The following is a 14,852-nucleotide window of genomic DNA, read 5'->3' on the forward strand; positions in this document are numbered from 1 at the left end:
ACACCACATCCTCCAGTGAATATATTCTAGGTAAAGTGATCACAGAGACTCATTCAAGATTTTCACTGTAAAACCCATTAACATTAGGCATAACTAATACAAGACTTCATGTCAATGACCTATGCAACTTCAACAGCTAAAATAGAAGAAAAGTCTTAAGATTAAAAAACAAGTACATTCAACTTTGGTTCACCTTCCCAATCTCATAGCTAAAGTTTACAAACAGTTGTTTTATGATTTGCTTTAAAAAAAAAAAAAAAAATCCTTACATTTTGCCTTCATGTGGATCTTCTTCTCTTCCCTAATAGGAAAATTAACATATTAAGTACATGACGACAGTATGCTTGAGTTTAGAAAAGTAAACTTCATAGGTTAAGACCTTCTGTAGAAATACCACTAAGCAGTCCAAGACATTTTTGAACTAGATGGTTTATTGCACAGTTCATGTAAAGAGGTTTTCAACTTCATTCACTGGAATTCAGTGGAAATTCAGCCATAACACGTTATTTCAAAGGACTGTTTCTGTCACTCTTCAAGTCCTTCTTTACATGTGGTAACTTAAATCTAAACTTTTGTGAACTTCAACCACTAATGTAGGAATTTATAGTTAGATACTCTAACACTACCTTTTCAATTTAGCCATTCACATCCTGATACAGATATGAGAACAGGTGAAGCAAACTTTATTAATAGCAATATACATATGCTGCAAAGCAAACATCATCAAGACTCCAAAGCAATGGTGAACTACTTTGGAAAAAAAGCATGTGGGAGGGTGGGGTGGGTGTTTTTGTCCATTAAATAATCTCTTATCTTGCAGTAAATCAATTTCAATTATCTTTGTCACCCGATTAGCTTCCTGACTTAGCATAAGCCCTTCTACATATAATTAACTCATCAGAATGTTGATATTCACACTTGGCCCTTAAAAAAAACGAAAACAAAGACATTCGGCAAAATTTAAGTCTATACATGTATGAATATTTCAAAGCAAACAAACAAACAAAAAGAATATAACTGAATTACTGGCAAGTTATTTATCTGGACTGGTGAGTTTAGGAAACTGCGTAAAAAGTTCACAGTATCATTCATTTGCACATGAGCTTTTTTGGATAACAAGGAGGGGTACTTTGGATATTAAATTGGACTTAATGGTTTGTTTAACTACTTAAAAGCTGGCAGATTCAAATACAGCAAGAAGGTTTAGAAAAGTAGAAAGAGTCAGACAGCTAAATGACACTAGTTTGGTTTAATTTCAATGTTAACTTCTACACACAACTAACAAAAAATAAAAATCAAATCTCAGTTCTGTAGCAGCCACAGCGTCTGCAAGGCCTCCCTGGCAGTCAGTTGCCTAAAATAAGAAATGCCTAGTCATGATGACTGGACCTAAGAAGCCCCTCTTCCGCCTTTGGACCCTCATTATCTCTCTGTAAGATGATAGGTCTAATTTGCCTCAACCCTTGGATTGTTTCCCAAAACCCCTATACCCTATATGAACACCCACTTCTGCCCAGTTCTGCAGAAGAGCTGTCACTGTGACCCTTCGCAGAAGCTGCCAATAAAGACATCTCTGTGGAACCTCATACAGCACTTCTCCTCTCTCTCCCTGCATCTGCTAAGGCACTTAGCAAGCAAAGAGCTGAAATCACTAAAGAGCTGAATTCACCAAAGAGCTGATCTCATTTAAGAGCTGAGCTGCTTGCTAAGATTGCCTGCATCTGGGAGCCTGCCTGAAGGACCCGGACAGGTTGTGCTTAGCTGGACTTCGCTATCTGGACATCTACGGCAGCCGGGGTTGGAGAGACCCCGAAAACCCCTGCCGTAATAAAAACAGTTCTGCAACAGATTGGAATATAAAATTACTTACCACTTCTTCTACCAGGTCTTCTACTATAAGACCTTGTTCATCTGTACGTAGGTTTGTAACCCACATCCAGCCATCTTCCAATTCATTATGCACAATAAGCATATCTCCTTTAAGAAAACTGAAGAGAGTTACAGCAACACATATGTTAGAAGTACAAGCATATTACAAAGTTTAATGAACACAGTGAATTCTTGAGAATAGTTTCAGAAAAACATTTGAGAAAATCTGACCATGAAAGATATATTTATTGGTATCCCAAGTACATCATATGCATTTTTTCACACGGTTTAAGTAGGTACGAATATCACATAAATGTTAATCTTTCTTTATTTTACATTTAGAATCTAATAGATACTCTAAAGTATGCTAAGGATGCATAAAACAAAAAACACAACAACATTACAAGATAATAACATTCTTTTATCCAGAGGCACCAAATACTAAGCACAGGTAAAAACAATCAAAGATTTCCTTAATAGTCTAAAAAAAAATTTGTATAATAAAGTCTATGGAATATCTACTATTTAAGTATTTGGTTATGAAGACAAGTGCTAAAAAGTAGATGCAGAACAGTTCCTCGAGAAGACATGCAAACAACTACAAATAAGAATATAAATACAAAGCATTAAAACATTCAGAGGAGTTTCATTACTGGGAGATCAGTATAAATTATTCCTTAAGTGTAATCCTAAACTCAGGTATACTGGCTATCACTAGAATAAATTTCTTCATAATAGCTCCTATGGGGGGACAGTGTTCTTAGGGACTGGCTGGCATCAGTCTGTTGGTAGTATGCAACTGTTTTCATTTGCATAACTTGTTTGTCTTGGGTTTTATTTCCCTTTTTCTTTGACAGATGGTGGGTAGATTTTTTCCCCTAACAAAATGTTCAAAAAAAATTATTTTTAATGATTAAAACTGTCTTGATCTCAACTCACGGATGTCTCATTTTTACCCTTCCAATTCTTCCCCCATTCTACCAGGAGGGAGGGAGCAAGAAGCTGTGGGATGCTTAGCTGCTATCCGGAGTTAAACCAAAACAGTCCTTTCTGGTACCCAAAAGGGTCCTCAAAGGGTTTGAGATTTTACCAGAAGGTATTAGAAGGAACTTATATCTCTTAACAGTTGCTGGTACCAATATTGATTTATCAGTTTTAAACATTAGTTTATCTGATCTGTGCCATGCTCTTTTTTTCACTGTACATGATAAAGACTGGTTTTGGCTTTTGCAGTTTTCTGTGCTCTGTAGCACTTAGTGGTTGCTCTGGTTTGAAAGCAAAACCAGTGAGAGACTCCAAGTCAGAAATACAGTTTATTAGGAAAAGGGAAAAGAAAACCAAAATACATGCAACAATACAAAAGAAAAACCACTGACAAAGTCAGAACACAACCTGACACCCTGTTGGTCAGGGGGTTGGTAGCAGTCCAGTTGGACTGGTGGCTGCAGTCCTCCTGGAGTGGCAAATGTGGTTCTGTTGGAGCAGTGATCCTGTAGAAAGGTGTAGTCTTCCTCTAAAGATCCAGTGGAAAAGACAGCCATTCCTCTGGGAATCCCGTGGAAAGACTGACTGTTCTGTCCCAAATCCCAGATTATATCCAGGTGGGGATGCTTAGCTCCTCTCCCCTGGGCAGAGCATCTCACAATGGGCTGTTATCATTCTATGACTCACATGGCAGGTCCATTAAACAGAAATGGCTCCTGGAGGGAGTTACCTCTGAGTCATGTGGAAAAGCATTGACGGGCCCATTAACAGGAGATAAGAAAAAAAAACAATGCCCCTCCTGGTTTCAACAGCTCTTGAGGATGGGAATAGAATATACCTTAATATTGTAACCTAGGACAGTGGTACTGGGATATTTATTACCAAAACACTAGCCTTGAGTTTAATCTGATATTTGGGCTTTGTACTGATTCCATTATTGTACTTCAGGAACTGTCTCATGGAGACAAATAACAATTACATTTCCTCCAAGAGGATTATCGTGGCAGAAACAGAGAATGCCACCTTCACCACCTTTATATGTGATGCTTTCTCCCTTGTTATAACAACTCTTCAGTATCTTAAACATTCCTGGGTAATGAAAATACTCCTTTTGGTATCTCTTAGAAAATTGTTTTGGCTTTTTCCAAGGTTAACAAGCAGTTTAGGAATATCACCCGATGCCATGGCAATGTGGTTATGGGTGGCAAGGTGTCTTGGTTTATGACAATTTAAGAGGCAGACACTCTAAAGTGAGTTACCTCCTGTCCTGGTTTATGGAGAATTTGGGAGAAAACCTGCAAAGAGGTTCCTCTAGAAAGCAGATTCAAATGGCCCCTCCCCCAACTGGTTCAGGAAAATATTTCCTTGGAGAAAAGTGGAAAAAACCCTGTTTATTTAACAGGCAAAGCATTCACCAGCACAAAATATGAACAATATTAAACAATAAAACCTCGTGCCGCTCCGAAGAGATGGCAAACTCAGAAAGTCCCCTTCATGGGCTGTAGCTTAGCTCACTCAGTCTGTTATCGGTCCCTCCAGTGCTGGTAATGCTGTGGCCCAGGTCAGGCCCCAATGGGCCACAGGTGTAACCTCCTGGTGCTCTTCTGGGTTTTCAGTCCCGAGCAGGTTCAAACAGTTCCAAGAAAAAGAAAAACCACAGTCCAGAGAACTTCTCTGCCTCAACTAGCTAAAAACTAATCAAAGCCAAAGCAAAGCTCTCTTCTGCCGTTTGTCCATTCTGCAGACAACACAGTCCAGAAGAATGATGAGGAGGACTTGGTGCAGTTCCTGAAAATAAGCTGCACACTCCTCTCCACCTCCCCCCCCCCCCCCCTTCCCCCAAGAACCGGTCCTAAAGGTGTAAAACTTATTTCTGGGCTAAACAGATGAATGGGGATACAATTCAGTATCATAAAGTCACCCTAGGACACCTCCCCTTATAGTTTTAACCAATCCCTTTCCACCAATAAGGAGAAATGAATACAAGTAGATATAAGTGAAAAAATAGCAGTTTACTAAAAAAAACAAAATAGCTATACGCAAAAAAAATAACAGTAGTAGGTACTAGTTACAAAGTTGCAGAAATCTTGCAGATACCTCAGGAACAAAGAGAAACTCAAAATGGCATAGCAACCCCTTCCCTAAGATGGTGTCCTCCACAAGTAACCATGTGTTGGGAGGCAAAGGGAAAAGATGATGGACAAACCCTGTTTGGCTCAACCTTCCACCTGGAACAAAAAAATGGGAAGGTAGGAGCTTACAAAGCCACTCTAGTGGCAGATGGGAATAGTTGGCATGTGTGAGGTCAGTGCTGCTACTTGCTGCCACCTCCTGCTACCCACCAGACTGTGCCGGTGTTGGTGCTGCTGTCTTGGGTCCTGTTCTGATGGGGAGGAGGAGAAGAAAATGGACTCTCAAGCATGGATGAGTGGTGGCCCAACTCCAGCTGAGCTCCAGCTTCGCGTTGCCAATAGATGTTGCAAATGTCACTCTGAAACAGTTTTTGATTGTGAAATGCAGCTTTTCAGGTTGCTACTGTTGTGAGTAGAGCCAAAAGGCAAGAGGGAGCTCTGCTTGAGCAACTTTGACTTTTTTAAATGGCCCTGGCAACCCCCTGGCTTCATGATTCTGTTTCTGGCTGTGCTGTCAGGTTTTAAGGAGACAGTAACATTTTTTGGGCACAAATAGATATAGAAAACAATAACATTTTGGGTTACCCAGGACACAAGGCATGTAGGAAAATATGGGCAGGTATCTAGAAAGGCTGTCACCTCCAGTGGTCTAAGACTTCACTCCCAGATCCTGATGAAGTAATAGAATGTTTGAAAAAAGATATTCCAAAGAGGCACAACTTCTCACACTCTACTGGGGCCTGGCTTGTACCAACCAACACTGTTTAGAACTGTTCAGCACCCTCAAGGAAAGAGTCTTCTGGATCTGAAAACATACCAAATGACACTGCTATATATGAGCAATAGTTGGCTCTCACAATTAAGGGATGAATATTATGTGTATGTTAAGATATATAGTGTTGTTATTGTAATATATCCTCCCATAGTCCTCTTTCCCCTCCCCCTTGTAATAGCCTCAGTAGTCAAGGCATTTAGAGAGGGCCAGCTTGTTACCAGAAGGTGTGGCGTAACAACACCTGACCTCCAATCAAGATGTAAGAAAGTAATCTCCACCAATGGATGGCAGAAAAAGAGTTGACTGACAAAACTTTAGGAAAAGCTAAGGGTATAAAAAGCAGAACATCCATTTTTTGGATGAGCACATGGCTGATAATCACGGGGGCTCCCAGCGCTGTAATTTTTCCTTATTCCATCCTTTGTTGTATTTTTTGTAAAGGTTTAATAAGCCTTTTAAAATTTTATAAGTGAGGGTCATTTCTCACAACACTGTGACTTAATCAGAGACCCAGCCTTCAACTATATCAGTCACCCCTATAATTAAAAAGAAACAATGAAAGTGGAAGTCAACTCATTTAGAAAGGGATGAAGAAGCTTCTAAGAGGCAGCAGCAGAGCAGTCACAAGAACAGGAGAGGAAAGAATGAAATCATAAGTGAGACAGAAACCATACAATCCCTATCCCTAAGCAAGTAGTGAGAGATGTGAAGCCATCAATCAGGTGAACAAATTGTCAGCTAGTTATTCTGATGCTGGGATATTGGACCCAAACATCAGGAATTAGAGGGTAAGGAAACCTAGCAGCTGGGATCCTGTTGGAATGTTGGACAACACAACACAGATGATGGACTTTGGACCTGGTTAACATAAGAGATTTGATAACAGGATGCCTTGGCAAAAGCAAGCGGAACTTTGAAAATTAGACTTAGATTGCAAGAAGATTAAATCAAATGGGTTTACTGGAAAAAGAAAATCCCATTAAACTCTGCAAGCAAGAGATGTTATATGCATAAGTTTGTGTATGTGATTTTAACCTAATCATTGTAGTACACATTACTAGTCTCCTTGAAATAGTATATAAGCATTTGTATCCCACAATAAAATCGGATTCTGATCACCGAGTCAGTCTCCCCGTCTCTCTCCATCACCAACAGGATCCCTTGTTAGGAATAAGGTAACTGACAAAAGGATTGTAAAAGGGGCAGGAATCTTTGGAGGCAGCTTTTATCGAGTGTGAACAGATATTTCATCAAGGAAGGGCCTACAAATTCCCAAAGCAAGGTGACTACCACTGGGGGAGGTATCCAGTATCTGAGGGAATTAACTGTGGTGGACGTATATGACAACCAGGTATCCAATGAGCCGTGTAAAATCCCACGCACATGGCCCACGTGGTGAAAGTTTGCATGAAGTGCACCAACACTGTACACCAACAACCTGGCAGCAATGAGCTGGAGAGACACAAAAGCACCAACTGTGGTTGGATTGGCCAGCCAACTTGAGAATTCAAAGAGAATCTCACTTCCTCCCTAGATCTCAGCTGTGGAGAAATTGTTCCAACAATTTTCCCATTAATTAAAGAAGGATAAGTCTTCCTCACCCATAGTGACCAACATCTTGGCTATTAAGAGTCAACCTTTTTGTATTCAGGGAGAGGTTTATCAGTGACACGCACCACATGCCACCTTGTGGTTCTATCTGCCATGACCAGGGGGAGGACATAAGGAAGTGGGATGGTGAACCTACATGGAGACTAGAAGCTCAAGTAAAAGAAGTGCAAGAAAAAACAGCAGCGAAAAGGCATCCATCCAGGAAAATTATTGCCCTAGTGTCTGTTGGTGCTTATTTGCTGGCCAGGGTTAAACCATAACATCGGGTCATATGAAAACCTTTCACTGGAGCACAGGGAGACTTCTCAATCAAGTCACATGATGTATCAGGGATACAGGCAATAGCTACACAGTACTGAAGTTCATCAACTACCAAAATTAGATAGCAATTTTCTACTGAACGCCTCTTGAGAGGGTGTGATAGATGCACCCACTCTGAGTGAAGTGTTAATTACCATTTAATAATTGTGTAATCATTAATAAAACCCTTTTAGTTAACCCCACAACGGCGACTTCTTTTAATAATTCATCTGTGACAGAGTAACAAAAAATGTATTAACTTGAACACAAAGTAAAAAGCAAGATTAAAAAAAGCCTAATGAAAATACTTAGAATGACTTCAGCTATTAACAAACCTAAATCTTCACAATGTACAATAGACAGCAAAGCCATCCTATATCAGTTGTTACTGTTTGAAATGCTTCAAGCTTTCTAAATATTAATTATTACATTACAATTAAGTCAAGATTCCCTGAAATACATAACATCTTCAAGAGTACATTACAAGAGTATAATATATTAATTTGACCTAAAACGGTGTACTTTGTACCAGTTTGCTATGAACAGACTATTTCACCATGCAGATCTCAGAAACCCAGCCAGACACATAGAACTTCACAATTTGCTGTAATTCCTGTTACCATAGCAGAGTAATGAAATACTTTTTCCTCTTAAGTTGGTGGGTGCAATTAGGCATTTACTGGACTTGATGGACCCTATTATGCATAAGAATAGAAAGAAGTCCTACTTTCAATATACAATTAGGGAGGTCCCTCCTGTCTTACTAGCTTATTGTATGCTTAGAAGAAGGTCGTCTCAAAGATGAATATCCTCAAAGTGTTTTTTTTATAGAGATCAGAATGGACTGGATAAATTTTCACCCTGATGAGGATATAAAGCTGTCATATGCTTTTTCTCTATAATCTTAGGTTAATAGTCCTATCAAGAACCTTATTCCAAATTACACCAGCATGTTCTATCAACTTGTGAAACCAAGACAGTCTCATCAAAAATTACTACAAACATCTTTCAAATCTGGCTTTTTGTTTTTCATCTGGAAGAAAACTGGTATCTCAGGAAAGCAGTATTAATTCCAAGCAACTAGTATATGTTCTTCCATTAGATACAGGACTGTTGGTTTTGCATCTTTTCCACATAATATATGTAGTGGAAGAAAAAAAAAAGGCAAGCATAATACCTTTAACGTCTCGGAGCATTAAGTCTAAGATGCAATTGGAAAGTATTTGCATAGTGAACATATGCCGAAATCATTACGCTTTATAAATACTCCAAGAATTTCACATGTGCTTCTACCTATTATTAAAACATACCTTATTTCATCAGTTTCTGGCACTTTGGTGTAAGGTAGAATTGCTCGAACTCTCCTTCTATCTTCCACAGGCTACAGTTTTAGAGAAGAGTTCAAAGACATTAAGTTTTCCTTTCATTCTAGTGTAGCTTCCTCTCCCCAACATTATGCTATTCTGAGGAAAAAGACTGGTAATAATAATTTGTATCCCTTTGCTAGTTTTAAGTTTTTAAAGGGTCAAATTTGTAAGAGCTGGAAATGCTCAATTCCTAAAGTTATCTACAAAAGCCTTCATTTTGGTTCTAGCCTGTAACATTATCATTCATGTTATCTCCAAAAATCAAATTACCAACAATGTACTTCCCATGAAAGAGCACTTTACAACTTACTTCCTCTTAGTGAAAAGTTGTGAAAATTTAACATTCAGAAACATCTTTATTCGTGGGGGATGGGGGCATTACTCATACTGATAATTACTGATATTGTTTTAAGGATAGTCATTTGAAAGAAACAGCTTTCAGGAGCTTTGGTTATTTCAAGGATGTGTACTTTAAAATCTTTGCTATAAAACAGTAATATTATTTTGATATAATTTATACAGTCTGTGTAAAACCCTATATTATAATGGTGCTCTTTATTAGCCAAAACCCACACATTTTCTTATTTCAGTTTACATAAAATTTTATTACTACATTTGGAGATAATTGCAATACCAGACATCTAACCTTCTCATTACAGATTTTTATTTAAAAACATTTTTTTATTATTAGTTTCTATCAGTAAAACCTTGTTTATATATTTATTATACTTCACCATATGCTGAGATAGGTCTAGAACTAGGGGAAGCCATCTACAAGGCTTTTTTATAGAAAACTATGAATATCAAATGCAAGAGTAATTATATTAATATTTAAGTAAATTAAATTTTAAAATTTTACTACTTGCCTCTGGAGGTGCTACTGGAAAGAATAGTTTTTCCCCCTTCAGCAAACAAGACACATGACTGTAATACCCAATAAGGTCTGAGAGTGAAGCAAAGCGACGTCCACCAATGTAATAATCTCCACACATGGCAATAATCCTGTTAATAAAGAAAAGGAAGTTTGACAGAAGAACTTTTGCTACAAACTGTTGGGATGGTTTGGGTTTGGGATTTTTTTAAAAGGAAATGAGGATAACGCAGAGTTGTTAAAGCAGGCTGTCTATGTTCAAAATACAATATTACAAACTCACTCTCCAAAAATGTTAAGAGCTACCTGGAAAAGCAACTTTGAGAAGGGAGAAAATACTGACAGAGGGATTGAATTATTCCTTTAGTTACACAAAAGAAAAAAAAATGAAAAAGACATTTGATCTACTTAAAAACTATAATTTTTTGGTAAAAAATGTGAAATTATCAGTTTTATGAAGCTTGCAGAATGCTAAAAACAGTTTCCAACAAATTATGTAGTAAATGGGAAAAATGTCATACTTTCCACCAGAACTCTGTGTTGCAGTGTCAAAACAATAATTTTTAGGATCATAGAATCAGGTTGGGAAAAAATCTTTAATACCATGGGGGTTTCTAACATAATGGGACTTAAACATTAACCCAGCACTGCCAAATCCACCACTAAACCATGCCCCTAAAGCACAACATCTACACATCTTTTAAATAACTCCAGGGATGGTGACTCCACCACTTCCTCAGGCAGCCTTTTCCAATGCTTACCTTTCAGTGAAGAAATATTTCCTTATATCCAATCTAAACCTCCCCTAGTACATCTTGAGGCCTCTTCCCCTCATCCTATTACTTGCTACTTGGGAAAAACAGACCAACACCCACCTGGTTACAACCTCCTTTCAGGTAATTCTAGAGAGCAATTGTCTTCCGTGAGCCTCCTTTGCTCCAGGCTAAACAACCCCAGCTCCCTCAGCTGCTCCCCATAAGACTTGTGTTCCAGACCCTTCCCCAGCTTCATTGCCCTTCTTTGGACACACTCCAGCACCTCAATATCTTTCTTGCAGTGAGAGACCCTGAACTGGACACAGTATTCGAGGTGTAACCTCACCAGTTTTTAGTAAAAAGGGACAATCACTTTCCTAGTCCTGCTTGCCACACTATTTCTGATACAGGCCAGGATGTCATTGGCCTTCTTGGCCACCTGAGCACACACTGGCTCATGTTCAGCTGGCTGTTGACCAGCACCTCCAAGTCCTTTTCCACTGGGCAGCTTTCCAGCCCCTCTTCCCCCAGCCTGTAGTGTTGCATGGGATTGTCATAACCCAAGTGCAGGACCCAGCACTTGGCCTGGTTGAACTTCCTACAACTGGACTCAGCCCATCAATCTGGCCTGTCCAGATCCCTCTGCAGAGCCTTCCAGACCATCAACACTCCCACCCAACTTGGTATCACCTGTGAACTTACTGAGGGTGCACTCGATCTGCTCCTCCAGGTCACCAATAAAGATATTAAAAAGGCTTGCTCCAGTACTGAGCCCTGGGGAACACCACTGGTGACTTGCCATCAACTGGATTTAACTTCATTCACCACCCCTCTGCTCCCAGCCATCCAGCCAGTTTTTTACCCAGCAAACAGTGCACCCGTCCAAGCCATGAGCAGCCAGTTTCTCCAGGAGAATGCTGTGAAAAACTCAGCCAAAGGCTTTACTGGACTTGAAGCCTAGGTAGACCACATGCACAGCCTTTCCCTCATCCACTAAGTAGGATCACCCCTTGTCATACAAAGAGATCAGTTTGTCCAAGCAGGACCTGCCTTTTATAAACCCATCCTGGCTGGACCTGATCATCTCTTTTTTTCTGCATGTGCCGTGTGATGGCACTCAAGATTATCTGCTCCATATTCTTCCTGGCACCACGATCAGGCTGACAGGCCTGTAATTCTCCAAATCCTCTTTCTGGCCATTCTTGTAGATAGACATCACATGTGCTAATCTCCATTCAATTACAGAAAATTCTGAAGGGCAAGATGAAAATATAAAGATTTTCCTTCCCAATATTTTATATCACTTAGCAACTCACCAAAAAAATATACTACTACAGCCAAAAAAGAATGTAGTTTTGATGGACTCATACACTATCTGTCAATCATATGCTTCATGAACATATGCCCATATACAGCTTGGAGGGAGGGGGATTTGGAGAACTTTCAACTACAATATTGGTATTTTAGTCAAACAGAAATATATAAGGAAAGTCTAATCTGAGAAATACCACTTTTAGGAAACAAATAACAGGGAGATTGTCAAGCAATGAAAATTTCACCCATTTTTGGCAGAAACCAAGCTTTGGTGGAAGTGACACTTCCAGTCTATGGGACCCAGGGGGCACATCCCTATATTTGGCTGAACTAACTTCAAGACTGTCAATCTTGAGGCTGGACAAATGTTTGAGTGTGGCATCTGCCCTTCTAATAACAAAAAACATATACACTCTGCAGTCAACAAGTGAAATCAAAAGCAGGTCTGCTCTATGAATACCAGTATCAGCAGACAAATTAGTTTCCTTCAGATAGTTCACATTTTTAATGGATCCAAGAAGAAAAGATTCTTTAAGATTTGAAAATATTATAAGGAATCCTTTCTTAGAAAGTAGCATTTAATGGTTTCCCATTTTCTGAGATGCCAGAAACAATTTTATGGTGGACAGAAATCAACATTCAACACCTGATATTGGCTACAATAAGCAGAAGTTATTAAAAAGGAGAGTCTTGAAAACCTAAACTTAAAAAACAAGTATTAACATAACTTCATTTTCTACTACTGCTACACAGTAATCAGTTTCCTAACAAGAATCAGTATAGCTGAGAAGCATGAATTGTTAGCTCAGACATGATGCAAACAAGTGCATGCTATTTGTTTGCTTTGCAAGAAAACTTGCTTTCTGTTTATTTCTTGTTATCTAGATAGCTGACAAAGGTTTTTTCTAGAGCTGAAGATGCACTTGATATCGTATTTTGTGAATATGAACATTACACTGTGTGCTGGTTTGGCCAAGAAGAAGTGGGAATTCGGGGATGCTGTGGTCAAACCAATGGGTGCTCAGATTTTGATATTGGCACCTGATGTGGCCAGTGGGGTTTAGACACACCTCCAAGAACACACAGGGGTTAAAAACCAGAGCTTCGGCCCTGGGAGGCCCTCTTGAGACTTTGAGGCGAAGAGGTCGGATCTTCCTCCCCCGTTCAGCTGCTGCTGCTGGCCAGGGGAGGGGCAGCCATGCGGTAGGCCTGGGCCTGGACAGAGATGGGGGGTGAGGAGGCCCTTGAGGATGGAAGGGTAGAAGCACCAAGAGACATCGGGCAACCACCCGCCCCCCCTCCCCATCCCCAGGAGAGAGAGAGAGAGAGCCAGCGACGAAATATGATAGCAGCCGGCCCAGGAGGAAAAGGGGGGAGAGTGCAGCGAGAAGGTGCCTGGCCGGAGCAGCGGCCAGAGCAGCATGGGAGTGCCGGAGCTCTGGGACAGGCAGAGACTGAAATTTTTAACCCTTTTCTTATATGACTGAGACCTTGCAAAAATGCTAATCCTCCTCAGAGCTGAATAAGAAGAGAGATAGGAAATGAGATAACAAGAACTAAGCCCGAGAGAAGTAGAGAAGACTGGCTGAGTGAGGAGACATGATTAAAGTGGCCTTTTAGCTAGACTTTTCTTGTGTGGCTATAGACTGAACCATTCTTATTCCTGTGACACAGAGACTGCATTTAGGGAGAAGCAGTGCCTCAGAACCGAGAAAGTTCAGTGTGAGTACCCCTCGGCCCCAGGAAGTAGAAAAAATGAAAGAGACAGATGTCCCAAAGCAGAGACTGTGCCTTTTTTAGAGTGAGACAAAACATCCTTAAAAGACAACCCTAAAAGCAGCTCTGGTCCATGCACAGTGGTGAGAGCACTGGGCATGGAAGGAAGATGTCACAATAGCAAAAAGACTTTCTGGGCAGTGCTGAGTGACATAGAAGCACACAAAGTTTCAATGTGTTTCCAGGGGAAGCCCATGGTGCAAGAAAGACTCCTCTCCTCTTCATGAACTGAAGTTTTAGTATTCTAAAGAGTAGTGCCAGACTGAGCAGTTAGTAATTTGGAAGAATGTATCAGATTGAGAAATTTTGGTAGTGGAGAAGAGAAAAGTGCTTTTTGTAAAGTTTTCAATTTTTCCCTTATAGTTTTTTTCCTTCTTTTCTTGTAGTTTAAGTAATAAAGTTTTCTTTATTTCTAAGCTAGAGCCTGCTTTGCTTATTCCTGGTCACATCTCACAGCAGACACCAGAGAGAGAGTATTCTCATGGGGGCACTGGCTCTGTGCCAGGCCTAAACCATGACACACTGCAGCACACTACATGCTGACTAACATTCAAGCGCTTCCCAGAACATCTGATTTACACTAAATGAGACTAAATTAATGTCTATAACTTGCTAATGGTAAAATAACCACAGTTACAATTTCAGATAAATGGATACTTGTATTTAGAACAACTAATTCTAACAAAGACTGAAAGCTGATTTTATCAAATCCTCATATTTTTAAACACATTACCTCTTTGTTTCTCATTATAGCTATCTTATAAACAAATTTGCTATGACTTTGACATTCAAATATGTTTTTTAAGCTGCAATATCTGAGGAACAGACTTCAAACAATCTGATTACTACTAAGGAGCCTGCATGTTACTGTAAATTTAGTCATAACAGCTTTAGACAAGCTTTTCTATCCTGATAATGCTGGTTTCCTCACATTTTCATTCTTCAGCCTGTAAAGGAATTTTTGTAGCATGGTTTAAAACAATTAAACCCTAGCAAAGAGCTATACCATACATGGATAAAAAGAAAAGTAAAAAATATTCAATTTATAATACAATTGTTTTCTATACCGTACTACATTCTCAATCCACAAATAAATGA

At 39.6% G+C, this 14,852-nt stretch overlaps 1 protein-coding gene across 1 annotated transcript in view; it reads right to left on the reverse strand.

Moving 5' to 3' along the window:
• LOC132086121 (ras GTPase-activating protein 1-like) overlaps positions 1-14,852 on the reverse strand; it is a 126,155-nt gene that overhangs the window by 85,075 nt on the left and 26,228 nt on the right. The window contains exons 3-6 of the mRNA XM_059491580.1: positions 9,905-10,040; positions 8,982-9,052; positions 1,871-1,988; positions 270-301 (exon numbers count right to left, since the gene is read on the reverse strand). Coding sequence (XP_059347563.1) covers positions 270-301; positions 1,871-1,988; positions 8,982-9,052; positions 9,905-10,040 — 357 coding nt within the window. The remainder of the gene's footprint in view (positions 1-269; positions 302-1,870; positions 1,989-8,981; positions 9,053-9,904; positions 10,041-14,852) is intronic.

The sequence above is a fragment of the Ammospiza nelsoni genome, chromosome W, assembly GCF_027579445.1.
Source record: "Ammospiza nelsoni isolate bAmmNel1 chromosome W, bAmmNel1.pri, whole genome shotgun sequence".
NCBI lineage: Eukaryota > Metazoa > Chordata > Aves > Passeriformes > Passerellidae > Ammospiza > Ammospiza nelsoni.